General features: G+C 38.8%; 2 protein-coding genes across 2 annotated transcripts; both read right to left on the bottom strand.

Annotated features, from left to right (window-relative positions):
• Positions 1-573: 573 nt before the first annotated feature.
• Positions 574-1,863, bottom strand: B0P05DRAFT_641156 (uncharacterized protein; the record flags this gene model as incomplete). Its single annotated transcript, XM_051583761.1, has 3 exons — positions 1,483-1,863; positions 904-1,420; positions 574-835 (listed from the first exon to the last, which is right to left on the bottom strand). The coding sequence occupies exons 2-3, from the start codon at positions 1,377-1,379 to the stop codon at positions 574-576; spliced, it is 738 nt and encodes a 245-aa protein (XP_051430587.1). The 5' UTR covers positions 1,380-1,420; positions 1,483-1,863.
• A 3,684-nt stretch (positions 1,864-5,547) lies between these two features.
• Positions 5,548-7,072, bottom strand: B0P05DRAFT_285368 (uncharacterized protein). Its single transcript, XM_051573439.1, has 3 exons — positions 5,930-7,072; positions 5,719-5,861; positions 5,548-5,641 (listed from the first exon to the last, which is right to left on the bottom strand). The coding sequence occupies exons 1-2, from the start codon at positions 6,942-6,944 to the stop codon at positions 5,839-5,841; spliced, it is 1,038 nt and encodes a 345-aa protein (XP_051430586.1). The 5' UTR covers positions 6,945-7,072; the 3' UTR covers positions 5,548-5,641; positions 5,719-5,838.
• Between the last annotated feature and the right edge of the window lie 12,037 nt (positions 7,073-19,109).

Raw genomic sequence — 19,109 nt, 5'->3', positions numbered from 1 at the left:
AAGGCGCTTTGTTAGCTTTCAAGTAGCAAAAATAGATTAAACATACTTTGATTTTAAATGGAAGCAGACTAATCTCATCTAAACATATAGAACAAACAAACTAATTGAATTAGAACAAGGCAATGTCAAAACTCTCTTCCAAAACAACACTCACCAGTACCAGTACCAGGCGATGTGACATTTCATGTCAAAACTTGGAACAAAAAGAAAACAAGTAGCTCTTATATGTTTACTTACACTCTAACTCTGGTTTCGACTTTTGTTTTTTATCTATATAAAGGCCCAGTAGTATATCAATTTTTGTCTATGGCTATGTTAGAGAAAAAAAGACTTTACTGCGGAAAATGCGTTCTTCCATACCAATCAAAGAGAAGCGCAGCAATTCTTCAGATTGTTAAAAAAGCGCTGGAAGTACTGTCTAATTCTTAAGATGAGTAAGCCCATGAGTCGATGTTATGCAATCATAAGGTTTCAGAGAGTTTAAGCTTCTGGATGTAGGTTGGATTTAGGAGCTGTGGACTTTATCTATAATATAAACGTTTTAAAAGAAGATGATGGAAAAAAATTGTTTTATTATTTAAGGTCGTGACTATTTTTTGTTACTTCTTCTTGTACGATTAGACTTGGCTGATTGGCTTTTGTCTTCATTGCGTTTGCCCTTTTCTTAGGTTGAGAAGAGGGAAGAGGTAGAGAAGGAGAACAAGGACAACAGTTGTTTTCCATTCCGAAAAAAATGTCTTCTTCAGAATCCTCAAATTCATCACCACAATATAGGTTTGCGTACTCCAAAGACGGCTTTTCACTTTGAAGAGATTCAACACTAACTTGGTTTTCACTGTATAGTTTTAATTCTTGTTAGGCATTTTAAAATTTCATTGAATGCATGTTTTGCGTTTATTATACCTGATCCTTGAGTTATTCTCTCTTTCAACAACAGAAGCCTTATTTCTTGTTCTATTACTTCTGTGCTTGTGTGTTTTGAAGAGCAATAGACCGGCTGCCCAGGAATGCTGACATCTTTGAAGATGAAAGCCATGAGTAGCTGCATTGCTTTCAAGCTTAAATGTGTATTTTGCGATTAGAGCAGAAGACACTTCAGACCATAAAGGCAACACAGCTGCTTTGTCATTCTTCTTTAAAGCTTTCAGCAACTCTAACTCCATTTCATCGTGGGTATTATTTGCAATTGTTCTGAGGATCCTGTAGTCATTCTCATTTACTTTATCATCAATTAAAAGATCAGTGATATTTCTTTCTTTCTTGAATAAGTTGATCAGGGCAAGCAAACGCAACCGTGGCGTAACATATCTATGTTTTCCATGAGAGCCGAATGCTTTTGTTGCTTCCTCAAGTACTCTAGGAATGTCTCGGAAGCCCATCAATTTTAGATGAAGAGAGTGGGCAATACCGCCTTCTCTTGCTGCATTTTCCAAAAACAAATGTTTATACATATTCTAAAGACGTAGCTTGTTTTTTTTTTACCTTATTGAGCTGCTTCAAGAACTTTACTGTTGATCTCATTACTATCACTTTAGGCAAAAGAGGGTGCTAATAAATGCATCAATCCATTACGTATTTGAGTCTGTGATTCGATTGTTTTTTCGAGTTGGGAAACTTGTTGTTGCATCTGAGTGGTTTTGTAGATAGTCGTTTGGTTCATATTTGTAAGACAGAAAGACAATTGCAAGAAAAACCAAAAAATTATTTTTTGCTAAAAAACCTAAACAATTGCTAAATATTCTACATAACTCGATATACTCTTTTTAGATGAGTCTCATGTCAAACTCTTAGAAGTGCATCAACGCATTGTATTGTGCAAACCCCTTTTTTTTGTTTTTTATAAGAAACATTATTAGTATTATTGTACTTGTAAGAAAAAATAAAAAATTTTTTTTACTCATAAAGCTACTATCATTGTCGCAGTACTTGTCGCTTCATAACTTTTATTGTTGACAAAACGAACAAGTTTGTTCCCCACAAACAAGAAAATCAATAATTTTGAATGATATGACTTGCTTTTTAGAAAAATAAAATAAAAGTTGTTGACATTTCGAACAACATTGGCAAAAAAGTTACTTTTTCTTGTTTGTTTTGCGAACAATATTAGTAAAGTCAAACAACTAATCCGCCATAGTGCTGCTGGTGTCTTCTGGCCGCTTTCTTCACATTGGGCTTGAATCTAAGTTTGGGTACGACAAAAAAATGATACGTTTGCGGTGCCTTAGTGTGATGTGGTTGTGTGAGATTTAGGACTGTTTTTGATATTGAATATAATTGTCGATTCTTTTCTATCTGATTTGTTCTTCAATTTCTCTTTATTCAATTCAGTTTTCCCAATGTTAAAAGCAAGGTCAAATTATATAAAATAAAATAAACGGGTCAAAAAGCTATTGTTATAATATTGCAGAAATAAAATGCATAAGACCTCCTTCTTAAGTACACACCAGAGAAGATCCGGCACAAGAGGTATTGTCCGAGTCGCATAAGAGTTGATAGTCACGTGTGGTCCGAGGAAACCAGATGATGTAATTTTCTATTCTTCATGCCATGTCTCACGCCTCTTCACCAAATTACATCAGCTTCTTCTTTCTAACCAAGTTTGAAATATTTGTTCGTTTCTCTTCATTTGTACATCAGGGATCATAGATTTCCTACTGCTGAAGGGAATCAAACTATCACCATTTACAGCTCCTTCTAATCTTCTTGCATTCGGCCCACTTAGATGATACGTTCCTGAATTGTTCACCTTGGTCACAGTCAAAGGTCCAATCCATAGGTCAGAAAATTTTGTTTCTTTATAATGGTCTTTCATCAAGTCCTGCTCCCCTATTTTGTATATTCGTTTGTGATGAATTGTCATATCGTATCGTGCCTTGGACTTCTTTTTCTTCTCATCACTAGCTTTTTTCGCCTCCTTCCTCACTTCTTCCATGATCCTTTCAATTTCTTCTACTCTTCTATTGATTTCTTCGTCTAGCTCACCTTCCACATAATCATACCGTGGAGCTGGCCACAAGGCAGGAGTCACTATATCATGTCCATATAGCAGCTTGGCAGGTGTAAAACCAGTAGTATCATTTTTCATCGTTCGTATTGCTAGTAGTGCTGTTGGTATCTTTCTATCCCACGTTTTCAAATCTCCGTCATCTCTAACTAGCTTGGCAATTGTTTGTACTAAGGTTTGATTCATGCGTTCACACAGACCATTAGTCTGAGGACGGAAACTGGTGGTGGTGATGTGTCGACAACCTATTCGTTTGAGAAACGTCTTGACATATCCGGACAGGAAATTTGACCCTCGATCAGTGAGTAGAAATCGACACACTCCATAATGTTGTACGAGGTTGTTGTAGAGGAACGCAGCTGTGGTTTCTTCATTGATGTCTGGTACCGCTTGAGCTATGGGCCATCTTGTCAGATAATCGACTGCTACCAGTATGTATTTGTTTCCTTCATGAGACTCGATCACTGGTCCAACTGCATCGCACCCAACCATATAAAAGGGATAGCTTCCTGATGGTATAGGTTTTGCAGGATTCGTTCTTCTTGCTGGTTGTTTCTTTCTGTACTGACAAGTCTCGCATGTTCTCACCGTCTCCTTCACTACTTCAAATAGCTTGTTTGCATAGAACCTCGATTTAACCTTGTACCATGTGTTGTTGATACCAATATGGCCTTCATCATGCACTTGTTTGACTACTTCACCTATGTTTCCTTCATGCAATACTTCTAATGATTCTGGTTGCTTTTCCGTCGGTTTTGTATAGAGTCTTCTATTGAACACTAAATATTTTTCCGCCATTTGATCTAGCTTCACTTTGAATGAGTCTGTGCAGTCTTGAGGATATTGTTTCCTTTGAATGAGTTGCGATATTGCAATGTATGTGGCGTATTCCATGCTTGTCTTGTATTCAGTTGTTCAGTTGTTCAGTTGCTCAGTTGTTCAGTTGTTCAGTTGTTCAGTTGCTCAGTTGTTCAGTTGTTCAGTTGTTCAGTTGCTCAGTTGTTCAGTTGTTAAGTTGTTAAGTTGTTTAGTTGTTTCAATAATATTTAGATGTGTAATATATTTATGTATATACCTCCTCTCCTTTTTTAGTTTAGTTTTTTTTTTTTTTTTTTTTTTTTTTTTTTTTTTTTTTTTTTTTATATCTTTTATCTCCTTTTTGATATTCTCTTTTTTTTTGTTTGTTTGCCGACCCTCCCTCCCTTTTTCTTATCTTTATATGTATATATATGTATATATATATATATATATTTTTTCCTTTTTTTTTTTTTGTTTTTCTTTTTTTTTGTTTTTCTTTTTTTTTTTGTTTTTCTCTTTTTTTTTGTTCATCCCTCCCTACCCGACCTTTGATGAATGTGCTTGCTTAATAGAAATCTAGTCTTGACAGCGCATCAGCTGGATTTTCGCTACCTCTTTTGTATTCCACTCTATAGTTGTAGCCCATGAGGCAAGCTTTCCATCTTTGTAGCTTCGGACTTGGTTTGTCATTGTTAAATATGTACTGTAGAGCAGCATGGTCACATCTTATAACGAATGGTGTTCTGTTACTGAGGTAGTATCTGTATCTATTCACAGCCCAGATAATACATAACGCTTCAAGATGAGATACTGTGTAATTGAGTTGGGTGTTGTTAAGTGACTTCGATCCATAGCTAATTATTGTTTCTTTCTCATTACTTCCGTCTGGAGACTGAGACAAAATTGCACCTAAACCCTTGTAACTGGCATCAGTTGTAATTATCTTGACTTGATCTCTGATCGGATATGATAATATTGGTGGTGAGATCAAGGTGCTCATCAAGTAATTAAATGAATCTTGTTGTTCCTGAGTCCATTCAAATTGTGCATTTTTCTTCATCAACTTAACTAATGGTTGGCACTTGGAACTATAATCCTCTATAAATCTACGAAAATAACCTGTCATTCCCAATAGGGATCTCACTTCATCAAGATTCTTGGGCTCCTTCAATTTCAAAATCTTCTTGATATTTTCTTCTGCGGGGCGAAGTCCTTCACCTACTTCATGCCCCAAGTATACCACTCTTTTCTTCATTAAATTACACTTTTCGAGGCGCAAACGCAGGTTGGCTTTCCTACAGGCTTGAAATACCAATTCTAAGTGTTCTAAATGTGCTTCTTTGTTTCTAGAATATATGATAACATCATCTATAAAAACATATAAAAACTTTCCTATATACTCTTGAAGTATATTTGTCATCGCTCTTTGGTATGTAGAAGGGGCACCTGTCAGCCCAAACGGCATCACATTGAATTCAAAACATCCAAACTTTGATACAAAACCTGTTTTTTCAACACTATCTGGATGCATCTGAATTTGCCAGAATCCCTGTGCGGCGTCTAAGGTTGAGAAGATTGTAGCTCCACCTAACGAATCAAGTACTTCCTCTATGTGTGGTATTGGATATGATTGCTTTTCTGTTATCTTGTTGAGCTGAGTATAGTTCACTACAAGTCTGAACTTCCCATTTTTCTTTGGAACAAAAAATATAGGAGCGCAATACTTTTCTCTCTTGCTTGGTTTAATAATATTTAGCTTGAGTAAATTGTCTAGCTCCTCTCTTAGGCTTTCTTCTTCATCCAAGGTCAAACGGTACGGTTTTGATCTCACTGGTACTTCTGTGGTTGTTCTTATTTCATGATATACTTTTTCTACTACTCCTAGTCCATTGAATTCAACAAAACAATCTTTGTACCTTTTAACCAGTTCAGCTGTTTCTTTTGATAACTCTTGGTTATCTTCTGGCAACACTTCTTTCAAGAATTCTGGTTGCGACACTACATCTTCTTGGTAAGTAGTAAAATCAGCTAATTTCCTATTTCCTGTATCTATTTTTGTCTGTATGTTTGTGTTGTACAATTGTACGGAGTATATTTGTATATTTTCATGTGCTTCATTTTTGTTACCAATATGTTCATTGTCTATCAAGCACTGGACTTCTATGTTGTCATGTCCTCCTTTGGTAGGTACTACAACCATTGTTCCTCTGTTGATCAGTCTGATATCATGTTGACGGATCCATGGTCTTCCTAGTAAGCAAGTGTTCTTCTCTTTTTCAGATTCATCAATGCAAAAATGCTCCCGACGTAATTTGCCACCAATTCTGACTTCAACATCTGTTGCTACTTTACAATTGACGGTTTTGCTATGACTAGCAAATCCACTGAGCGGTATAGAGTCACTTGTGTCTGGAGTAATTCCCAATCTATTTGCTAGTTTGGCACTAAGTACTGAAACAGCAGCACCTGAATCCAGAATTGCTTCAACAGGTTGGTTGTTTATCACAATTAATACTCGACATGGCTGTGCGTATCTCATTTCGTCTGCATTAAAAGGATAATCAACATGACTATCACTATCTTCGTCAGAGTCGTAGAAATCGCTATTATTACTGCTATTTTCTTCATCTGCACTATCATAGTCGGTGTCATAATCACTATCTTCATCTGTGATATGTATGTTATTAATGAGTTGGTTTCTGTATGCTTGTTCGTCCAGTAACTTGTTCGTTCTGAGGGTGTTGATAATCATGGGTTCTGTTGCATCAGGTTGCTTCTTCTTCTTTCTTCTGTATAAATGTGCTATTCCTAGTTTTACATCTTGGGCTGCTTTTCTATTGGTAGCTAGATATTCTGCTAAAGGAATAGATATATGTGTGTTTCTCAATTTGTCCCATGTCTTTTCAACAGGTACTTCCACTTCTAATTTTCTAGGTGGTCTTCTTTTCTTTTTCCCCTTATTTTTCTTTGTTATCTCACGTATGGGCATCATTTCGCTATCAAATTGGCCCATCATTGATTGGGGTTGTCGTGTTTCAAGTACTGGTGGTAATGTGACATACTGATTTTGGTAAGGCTGCGTTTGTGGTACATTAACTGGTATATTTGATAAGGGTGGCAGTACCATTGTGCTTGATGTCATTGTAGGTACTTGTCCAGTTCTTTTTGGTGATGAGGGTGTTTCTTCAGACCGAATTTTTCTTTTTACTGCATTGATATCTACTTCTTTCTGTGGTGGGTTGTTTTGTTGTTGACTGATGTAGATTTGTTTGGGTGACACAGACGAACTGACCACTTCTACGGCATTTACTTGTGAGTTGTTGGTCTGAGGGTGTTGAACTATGTTTGGGGGATGAAAATTGTGAGTATTCGTTTGGACATCAGTATCATCCCTTGAATTTACTGATGCCCGCTCCCTTTTCCCATATCGTTTGCACGAGTATTAGAATTGGAGTTAGGATATGTGTTATTGTTTTGGTTACCCTGTCCATGGGAAACTGGACACAATCGGCTGGGATGACCAGGTTGGTTGCAGTTCCAACACACAAGTGGTCTCTTTTCAGGGACTGGACTCGCTCGGTGAGGCTGATAATTTCTATTTCCATGTTGCACCAGATTAATATTGAGCTTGTTCACTGCATTAATGAGTTCTGATAGCGAGTCGGCTGATATTCTTCCCTCACTAATGTCTGATCCATTATGATTATTATTGTTTGTTTTGGTGTTCTGGTTCTCGTGATGAACGTCGATACGCCCAATATCAAATTGAACTTTCTTTTCTTGGGCTACTGATGATGATGAATTACCTTGTTTGTACTTCTTCTGTAGCTTTTCGATTTCGATGGCTTTATCTGTAACTTCTTGATATGTTTTGAGTGTTGATTTTTCTCGTGCTAACTCATATGCTATGTTTGGTTTGATTGAGGCTATGAAGAAGGAAACTTTAGAATCATTATTTGTGAGGTCTACCGTTTTAAACAATGGGTTCAGAATGTCGACAACTTCAGCACAATCTTGATGCTCTCCTTGTTTTATAGTTTTGATCATTTCCCAAGCTTCAATCACTCGGTTCTTCATGAATTTCGCAGTGAATTTGTCTTCAAATTCCTTCCAGGTTTTGATTTCTTCATCTACTGTTGACCACCATGTCCTTGCTTTGCTCTTCATATTGGAGGAAGCGATAGCCAAAATAACATTGTCGTTCATTGAGGCTAATTCCTTCAATCTCTTCACTGATCTAATCCATTCTTCTGCTTTACTGGAATCATCCGTTCCTTCGAATATCTCCAAAGGTGGGAGAAATCTTAGGAATGCATTACTCTGTTCTGTCATTTTGCTGTTTTCTGCTTTGATAGTACTGTTTTGCTGTAGTTTACTAGGTAAAATCTTTTTGTTGCTTCTTTTCTTGTGTTGACGAATTGTTGCTATATTTTTTTTTGTTTTTCTGATGATTTATATGTTTATTGGCAAGGCAAATATGATGTTTTTAGACAGTTATTATAAGTAACAGATAAATATAATATATGTCTCGGTGAGACCTCCAATGATACGTTTGCGGTGCCTTAGTGTGATGTGGTTGTGTGAGATTTAGGACTGTTTTTGATATTGAATATAATTGTCGATTCTTTTCTATCTGATTTGTTCTTCAATTTCTCTTTATTCAATTCAGTTTTCCCAATGTTAAAAGCAAGGTCAAATTATATAAAATAAAATAAACGGGTCAAAAAGCTATTGTTATAATATTGCAGAAATAAAATGCATAAGACCTCCTTCTTAAGTACACACCAGAGAAGATCCGGCACAAGAGGTATTGTCCGAGTCGCATAAGAGTTGATAGTCACGTGTGGTCCGAGGAAACCAGATGATGTAATTTTCTATTCTTCATGCCATGTCTCAAATGTCGTACCCAAACTTAGGTTTAAGCCCAATGTGAAGAAAGCGGCCAGAAGACACCAGCAGGTGCTCGAAGGTTCTGGAAATTATTAGTCAGATGTTTATCTGATTATCATTACCATATCTGGCATTCCCCTTATATGGCTACGACTTCAAATACTAGAAGCTTCCACTTGAGTCACAACTCAGACATTATAGATAGTATAAATATAAGTTGCACTCAATGAAATAAACATCATCTTTCAACACAAATATTAAGTATTAGTTACACTCTATAGTAAGTTAAGCCCTACGACTTATTATACGTATCTCTGGTTATACTTTACAAGTTTTATTGGCTTTGCTACTTATTGGATCTATCTACAAAGACGACAACTGGTAGCATCAGGACACTAAAGCAAGTTATAAAGTTAAATAGTTAAAGCAAGTCTCTCAAGGTTATTTTCTGGTTATTTTCAAGGTTTCAAAGGTTTAAAAAGTATCTCATTGGTTAAATTTTTCTGGTCTTTTCTGGTATTATGAGCGAAGATATTTCTATGACATCTGGTAATTCGTTTGGTTACGCTCGTAAGGTTCGTGAACCTGAGGTTTATAATGGTGAAAGAGACGCTATCGCTGTGAATTCTTGGATTTACTCTTTGGAGTTGTATTTCTCCTTAGTGAAAATCGAACACCCACAAGAAAAGTTGTTGTATGCAGTCTCTTTATTGAGAAAGGATGCTCAATTGTGGTATTCACAGTTAAATACTTTCAATAAAGAGCATGTTCCTCAAGATTGGGACGAACTCAAGGTGGCTCTACGTACCGAATTTGTTCCCATTGATGCCATTGCGAAGGCTCGGGATAATATGGCTAGTCTGGTGCAAACTACAACAGTAAATCAGTATATCAATGACTTCCGTCGTCTGTTGTTGCAAATTCCTGATATGTCTGAGGGCGTTGCTCAAGACAAGTTTATTAGAGGTCTAATTAAGCCTCTACGTTATGCGGTCCGCTCTCAATTTCCCAAAACACTGGCAGACGCTCAACGTATCGCCTTGGCAATTGAAAGTGCAGAAGAGGGTGAGGTAGCTCAACCTATCAAGATGAGAACACCTCAACCTCAGTATGAAGCTATGGATTTGGACGCTATTCGTGACTTGGTAAATGCTCTCAACGGTGGTTCTGGTAGACGAATGGCTCAGTCTAATAACGGTCGCCGTAACTTTAACAGTGGTAATTTCGCCAGAAATACCGATGTTCAATGTTACAACTGTAAAGGCTGGGGCCACATGCAAGGCGAATGTCCTAGTCCCAGGTCTAGTCGTGGTGGTGGTAATCGACGTTCTGGCGACTCTTTTAACAACCGTTTAAAAGAGTAAGCGTGTTTGACGGGGAGGGAGATCAAGCACGCTCTAAAACAAGATCCCTCAACAGTATTAAACAAGATAATACTGTTCCAACTAATAGTGATGATGTCGAGGATTTACTAGGACTAGATAGTGATCATGAAACAGATGACTTGAAAGCAGACAATACATATCTGTTCAATCTAAAAAAGTCTAATAAAGCATCAACTGATTTGCCCCTGTACTCGTTTGATATCTTTACTAACGATGGTTCACGTAATTGCTACAAGACTATACAAGTACTTTTGGATACGGGTGCAAGCTCAAACTATATCAGTCCTACCCTGGTAAATCCTGCAACTATGAAAGTGACATCACTACAAACCAAGCACGAGGTGGAAACTGCTAACGGTCAAGTCTCAGTGATTAAAGATAAGGTTGAGTTCTCGGTGTCTGCAAATGGCGTTGGCCAACGGATTCAAGCTTATGTATTTGATACTAAGTTTGATCTTATCCTAGGTCAGCAATGGTTTCAGCAATACAAGCCTGTTCCCAACTGGTCTAATAGCTCTTGGTCTATCTCTGGTCCTTATGGTGTGGGTACAACTGTCTTATCCCCAGTTAACTTGGTGTCTAAATCTGAAAGTCTGGTGTACGTTATGAGCAAACGCCAAATGCAACGTTCATTACGCAAAAATAGCATAGACGAGTTATTCTTGGTACATGTGAAGGAATCTGGCTTGCACAACATGGTCGATACTGGCGATAATCTTGCAAGGCTATCTCTAAGCTCTTAGCAGAGTATAAAGATGTTTTCACGGATAAGTTGCCTCCTGGTTTGCCTCCGGACCGTGGAATTGAACACGTAATCGAAACTGGTGATGCTGAACCAGTCTGCAAGCACCCTTTTAAGATGAGTCCTTTAGAACTAGACGAACTACAACGTCAACTAAAAGACTTATTAGACAAAGGGTTCATCCAGCCTAGTTCTTCGCCTTGGGGGCTCCTGTTTTGTTTGTCCGCAAGAAGTCTGGTGAACTGCGAATGTGCATCGACTTCAGAATAATCAATTCTTTGTGCACCAAGAAGTTGAATACTCCATTACCTCGTATTGATGAGTGTTTAGAACGATTAGGTGGTGCAAGATACTTCTCTCAGTTCGATCTGACTAGTGGGTATCACCAAATTAGGCTCTCAGACTCGGATGTTCCCAAAACTTGTTTTGTAACTCGTTATGGTGCTTTTGAATGGCTTGTACTACCTTTCGGACTTCGGAACTCACCAGCAGTGTTTCAAAATATGATGAACAAATGTCTGTCTGGTTATGTTGACCGTTTCGTGCAGCTCTATTTGGACGATATTCTGGTCTACTCTAAAACAGCAAAGGAACATCTTGAACACATTCGTCTGGTCTTGGAGAGGTTCAGACAATTCAAGTTGTATGCAAACCCTAAGAAGTGCAAGTTCAATCAAAAAGAGGTTGAATTCTTGGGCATGAAAGTCTCGGCTGATGGTATTCTTCCTTCTGACACCAAGGTAAAAGCTATCAAGACTGGCCTACACCTACCAATGTACAGGAAGTTCGTCAGTTTGTCGGTTTAGCGTCTCATTACCGAAGGTTTATCCGCCAGTTCTCCTCGGTGGCTGCTCCTCTGACGGAACTAACTAAAGGTACTGGTCCCAAACGTCGTGGTATTATTTGGAGTCAGGAATGTCAAAAAGCTTTCGAGCAATTGAAATTCTTATTGACACATGCTCCTTGTTTACAGCCTCCTGATGTCTCTAAACCGTACATTATTGAAACTGATAGCTCTGACTTTGGTTGTGGTGCTGTTCTCCTGCAAAAAGATGACTCTGGTGCTCTACATCCTCTGTGTTGTATACACAGCATTATTCATCCCTTCTTACACTAGTTATGCCTTAAAAGAGCAAGTATTAATATCATGTATAAATATATCTTTCAATCACAGTTTTATCCGCAGCTTCGATGGATGTCTTCCATCTTAGTTTAAACATGTTAAAGATCAGACCATCACATAATCACAAATTGACATCTGCATCAATACCAATGGTAGACGAGGTCTGTGCCCTGATCATGTACCCAGTTCTTGTGTACCTTAATCCACTCAACCGATTAGCTAGTGTATACACACTCAGTCCCAAATCAAGGATAATCAATTATCACACAAACAGTATAAATACAATACAAAATATAACCTTTAATAAAGCAGACTTCTTTTGGCCGTTTTGGTTCTAATCGACTTATTGATTTGACCATTTTATTAGTGATTATATCACATTTTTTTCGATTAAGAACGTATATTTATCTCTACTTTATACTACCTACCTTACTATGTCTTCTCCTACTTCTGATTCTCCCATGGATACTTGTCAAGACTACCCTGTCTCTTCTTCTGGTTTTTCTCGTACGGCTCTTCCAGCCACTTACTTGGAAACTCTCCAGCAAGCAGTCAAGGATCTGACAATTGAACTTGTCATCTTGGGAACTAAGGTTGCTAATCCTCCTGAGGATTGTGATATCACTGTTTTGCGTTCAGATCTTGTTGCTCGTACTAGAGATCTTGACCTGATCAAGCAAGCTTTGGTAAAGGTTCAAGGCCCTGCTATTACTACTCTGTCTTCTTGGCCCTCTGCTCCTTCTTCTGTTCCTGTCTGCCCACCTAATTTACCCATTTTTCAATGGACAGGTGTGGTTCATGACCACCAAGCACCTATCTTTGTTGATGTTACGGCTTGCCTCGTCCGCTTTGAGGATGTTCTCTTTGCCAATGGTCTCAATCTTGATGATCATTATCGTCGCCTAATCCCACAACAATTACCAAACATTGTTAGGAAATGGTACGAACAGTTTGTTGCGGTTCATCCTATACAAAGTCCAACTTGGTGCGACTTTAAGGAGGCCATCACTCTTCGCTTTGGTCGTTCGACTGAACAAGATCGTGCTGACTGCGCACTCAAACTCGTTAACATCTCTATGAATCACGGTGAATCTTTTGCTGCTTTTGTCGATAGATTCCGCGATTTACGTCGTCGCTCTGCTGACCAGAGTTTGCCTGTTGCTGTACTCATTGACAAATTCTTCAAGGCCATGCCTGGAGCTCTCCGTGAGCGTGTTTCCCTTGCCCGTGCTACTTTGCCTGCTGAAAAACGCTTGAGCATTGATCACTTGATGCAAATGGCTCTCGACATTTCCAAGGACTTGCATGAGATGTCGTTCATGGGTAACAAACCTTCCTCTGGCTCTTCTGGCTCCTCTCCTTCTGTTTCTGTCATGTCTTCTAAACACGCTGTTAAGTCAGGAAAGATCACAAAGAAAGTCTTACCTACCAGCAGTGGCAAGTACTGTGAATTACATAAGGTCACCACTCATCAGACGAGTGAATGTAAAGCTTTGTCGTCAATCTCAGCCTCCTTGGCAAGCAAGCCTAGTTCTTCTTCTGTCGCTGCTACTGGTTTTTCCAAACCAAAAGGTGAAAAAGAAAAGACTTGTTTCCGCTGCGGGGCCCCCAACTGGTCCAAGAACCATGTGTGCAACTCCGCTGTACCACCTTCGAACCCTAGGTTTGCAATGATGAAAGCTATCGAGTCTGCTTCTTCGAATTTATCTTCAACAGATGATTCACTACTTGACACTTCCTCTTTGGATGTGTACCCTCGCTCCGAGTTTGTCGCTGGCTCTTCAGCTGGTTTACCTGTTTCTTCTTCCTCCGCCGCTACATCAGCGATCGCTGATCCTATGGCCACCACTTCTCTTACTTCCGCTCCTGTTGCTCCTCTTTCTTCTGCTGAAGAAATGGAACTTGACGAGTGCTTGGCTACTGCTGCCCAAGATTGTAAGTACACAAAATTTTCTAAATTAACAGAGCAACGTTCTAACGCTCTACTTATTCCTATTGTTATAGAACATCATGCAGTTTATGCCATGGTTGACAGTGGAGCAACACTTAGTGTCATTCATCCCGAACTTTTTGCCTTGCTTGGTAAGCCTTCTTTGCCTTCTAGTGGTATTGTTCTTCTTGGTGATGCTAGTTGTAGTACTCCCAGTCTAGGAAAAAGAAATTTAGAACTTTTGTACAATAAACGATTTGTAACTCATACTTTCGAGATTTTTAATACATCTTCTATCAAAGATAATGTACCAGTCGTTATTGGAATAGACTTAATGCCTCGCTTAGGTTTATCTGTGCATGGTTTAGTTACTTCATGGTTTGACACCACTGGTCCTACATTACCTTCGCCTATCGATCCTGAACAGGTGAAAAATGAAGCCAATGATAGTCCAGTTGGTACACCATCTGAACGTGAAGCCTTGATGAAGACTTTACAACCTTTACTTGATGCCAATGCTAGCATTGATTTGAAGGCTACTTACTGCAGTTTGCCCAACGCAATTGTAGACCTTGAATCAAAACCTGGAATGAGTGCATTTAAGAAACCTTATCCAGTACCTTATGCGTACAAAGATGCAGTACTTGAACAATTCCGAGTTTGGCTTGAAGAAGGAGTTATCGAACGCTCTTTTGGTCACACGGATTTTAACGTACCAATTTTATGTGTTGCAAAGAAGGACGCTGATGGTGTCTATTCTATGAAAAAGCCTCGAGTTATGGCTGATGTTCGTCAATTGAACAATATCCTTATCAGTAACGATGTGTTTCAACTTCCGTTGATTTCGGATATTCATCAAAGTATGGGTAATGCTACTATTATCTCTACGATTGACATTCGCTCTTGCTTCACTTCTTTTCTGGTTAATCCTAACCATCAACATAAGCTTAGCTTTATGTGCCCTTTTACCAATTACGTTATCATTTTCGTAAGATGTGCTTTGGCATTACATTCATGAGTGGTTTTGTGCAGAATGTGTTGCAGAACTATTTCCATGACTTGCCTTTCGTTACCATTTATGTTGATGATATTACAGTGGCTACTTCAGACACTCTTGAACATCATTTCACTTGCCTTGGATTAGTTATCCAACGCCTCACTGATGCTAATCTCCAGATAAACGCATCAAAACTCGTTATTGCCATGAACTCAGTCAATCTTCTTGGTTGGACTATTCGTAATGGTCAGCTTTTACCAGATTATCGCAAGATATCTGCTACTTCCACTTGGGATGAAATCCCTGCTACTGGAAAAAAGCTTGCTTCGTACTTGGGCTTCTTGAACTATTTTCGTGGTTCTATTGCCAATTATGCTACTCTGGCTGCTCCTCTTGATGATCTTCGTTGTGAAAAGTCATTAACTGGTTTGTGGACAGAGAAACACACTGTTGCTTTTCGCCAGTTGAAAGCTGCTCTTGCTTCTGCAGTCGTCCTCTCGCCTTATGATCCTAGATATCGTCTTCACGTTGCCACTGACGCTTCTAAGACTGGTATTGGTGGTGTAGTCTACTACATCAAAGAAAACAAGGTGTATTATGTTGGCATGGCTAGCCGTAAGCTCAATCCCACTGAACAACGATATAGTACTACTAGACGTGAATTGCTTGGATTTTTATTTGTATGTACACGTTTTCATAAACTGTTGTATGGTATTAAATTCACTGCTCATGTTGATCATCGTTCGCTTGTATTTTTGAAAAGTCAAGCTGTACCTAATGCCATGATGTTGAACTACTACGATGCAATTTTTAGTTATGATTTTGATATCGTTCACATACCTGGCATCACCAACTGTTTGCCTGACGCACTCAGTCGCTTGTATGAGTCTGACTTGCTCACCGAGGAGGAGGGTGATCACTCGTACACGAGCTCAAATAACCAACATAACCATGTTGACAAAACAAAGCATCGTACTTTCTCTAGAACAGAAAAGAAAAAGAACAAACAGAAAAAGTTGCACTCTGTTTCTAAACGCGCATCCTTACATGCTCCCAAAACAAGTCACCAAGAAATGAATTATAGTTATTCTGCATTTCCAACTAAACCTGCTAAGCCAGTAAAAGATGATGATTCCGTACCACAATCAGCTCTGATTTCGCGTGCATTACAATACACTGAATACATGACGCCTCCCAAAACAGACAGAATGTCTATCATTGAAAGCACACATCTACTGTTGGGACACACAGGAATTAATTCCATCGAAAAGGCTATCCATGCAGATAAATTGCACTGGACCAACTTGCGTTCGGACATTGAAAAGTTGTAAAGAATTGCAATGCATGTCAAGCACATACTATCCATCGTGTGGGTTACCATCCACCTAGGCATGTATTACCAGATGGTGTATTCGATCATATTTGCATTGATCTGGGTACATTCAATGTAACATCTTCTCGAGGAAATAACTTCCTTCTCTTAGTCGTAGACATGTTTTCACGCTTCGTAATTCTACGAGCAATCCCTGACAAAAGTGCGTATACTATTGCACGCGAATTGTTGTCCATTTGGACGCTCTTTGGCTTTAGTCGCATTATAAACCATGACCGGGGTAGTGAATTCACGAACGAGATTATTTCGCAACTTGTAGAGATGACTGGCATTGACCGACGCTTGTCATTACCTTACAATCCTGTAGGAAACTCCGTCTGTGAAAGATATATGGGTGTTTGCAAACAGTCCATTATCAAAGCCATTGCTGCAGATGCAAATGACCCTGAGTCATGGGATCTCTATGTGGATTTCGTGCAATATGGAGTCAATGTACAATACAAACATTTGCATAAATCTCGCGCATTTACTGCCATGTTCTATAGACAACCCAATCATTTGGCTGACTATACCAAAGATAAACCATCTTTGACATTTGAAAGAAATGATCACAAGCGCATTAATGAACAATTAAAGTATGTGAAAGAAACTGTAGTCCCTTCACTGCATAAACACATCAAGGATCAACAAGCTTTAGATCATAAGAAATATCTTAAATCGCACAACATACTTGATGACAAGTATCCAATTCATTCTAAAGTAATGATTGTTAATGTCAATCGTACTTCAAAGATGCACCCTAGATATATTGGACCCTTTATTGTGAAAGGCTGGTCTCGTAGTGGTGCATACATCCTCGAAGATTTAACAGGTGCTCTATTATCTAGAGACGTACCTACACATCAGATCAAATTGATCCAAGCGGGTGACACACGATCCCAAAATGAATTAGATCAGAGGCATTACGAAGTACAAGCAATTGTTAACCATCGTGGTAGTGGTGACAATGTTGAATACTATGTGCATTGGCGTGGTTATGATGACCAAGAACGCTATAATACATGGGAAAGAGTCGAAGCATTTGACTCTCTTAAACCCATTCATGATTACTGGGCTAGAAGAAACGCAACCCAAGCAGTCAAAGAAAATACTCGCTTACCAGATACAGTCAACAAGCGTAATATATCTGTTCGTAATAGACACCATTACAACAAATCTAAGGCCCAACGTCGTGGTCTAGTTACAAGATCTCAACGATCATAACAGTCTTTTTTTGCCTATACATTTATTTTTCTCCCACTGGGTTTTTACAAAAGGTTTTTTTATTGACTTACATGAACGATCTTATTATCCATAACAAACTAAAGTAACAGTTTATGTATAAGCGATTAAGTACTTGAATACTCAACAAAACTTGAAACGAATATACTATGCAAACGCTAATGCAAACTTACTCAAGTTTATGCGATGGTCTCATCTGGTGGGGGGCAATGTTGTATACACAGCATTATTCATCCCTTCTTACACTAGTTATGCCTTAAAAGAGCAAGTATTAATATCATGTATAAATATATCTTTCAATCACAGTTTTATCCGCAGCTTCGATGGATGTCTTCCATCTTAGTTTAAACATGTTAAAGATCAGACCATCACATAATCACAAATTGACATCTGCATCAATACCAATGGTAGACGAGGTCTGTGCCCTGATCATGTACCCAGTTCTTGTGTACCTTAATCCACTCAACCGATTAGCTAGTGTATACACACTCAGTCCCAAATCAAGGATAATCAATTATCACACAAACAGTATAAATACAATACAAAATATAACCTTTAATAAAGCAGACTTCTTTTGGCCGTTTTGGTTCTAATCGACTTATTGATTTGACCATTTTATTAGTGATTATATCACACTCTGGCGTTTGAATCCAAAAAGTTTTCTATGGCTGAACGGAACTACCCTGCACAAGAGAGGGAGCTACTTGGTGTATTACATGCTCTTCGGGTTTGGCGTTGCTTTATCGATGGTGCTGACTATGTGGTATACACGGATCATAACCCTCTTCAGTATCTGAGATCACAAGCAAAACCTACCGCTCGTTTGGTGCGTTGGCTCTCAGAAATTGAAACTTATGATCCTAAGATACTCTACAAGCCTGGTAAAATGAACGAAGTCCCGGATGCGTTGTCACGTCGCGATGGAGCTGACTGTATACCTGCAGAATCAAGTATGGAACCTCGCTACTTGTATTCTGTAGACTCTAATATCTTGGTTCACCCTACCGACTGGCCCACATTCTATCTGACAAAACCAGAACTGGTCCCTGACACGGTCAAACCTGTCTTAGAGTCGAATCGTGATAAGTTTGTGATAAAGCAAGACAAGGTGTATCGTCTAGTGAAGGTCAATAATCAACAGCTTGAAGCAAGATTCTGTTCTTTCTCAAATCGCGCTACCCTGGTGAATAAGTTCCATGAAGGCTTTGGTCATGCCGGTCAGCTTACGGTATTTGAACTTATGCGCAAACGTTGGTGGTGGCCTAACATGCGAACTGATATTCAAACCTGGTTATTAAACTGTAAAGAATGTCAGTTAGCATCTAGTCCTGGCAAAAACAAACATCATGCTCCTATGGTTCCCTTGGATATTCCTCCTGCTTTTGGTCGCTGGCATCTAGATTTTGTTGGTGAATTACCTCTAACAAATCAGGGTAATAAATGGCTCCTAACGGCGGTAGACTATACCACTAATTGGCCTATTGCTCGTGCTGTCCCAGAGGCTACTGCGGAAGTTGTTGCAGATTTTATCTATGAGGAGATCGTCATGAAGTTCGGCTGCCCTCAAGAAATCCTGACTGATCGTGGTGCAAATTTCATGTCTACGGTGGTAAAGTTGTATATGAA

The sequence above is a fragment of the Gilbertella persicaria genome (assembly GCF_025201335.1).
Source record: "Gilbertella persicaria strain CBS 190.32 chromosome Unknown B0P05scaffold_56, whole genome shotgun sequence".
Lineage (NCBI taxonomy): Eukaryota > Fungi > Mucoromycota > Mucoromycetes > Mucorales > Choanephoraceae > Gilbertella > Gilbertella persicaria.
This window is presented reverse-complemented; position numbering and strand designations above follow the sequence as displayed.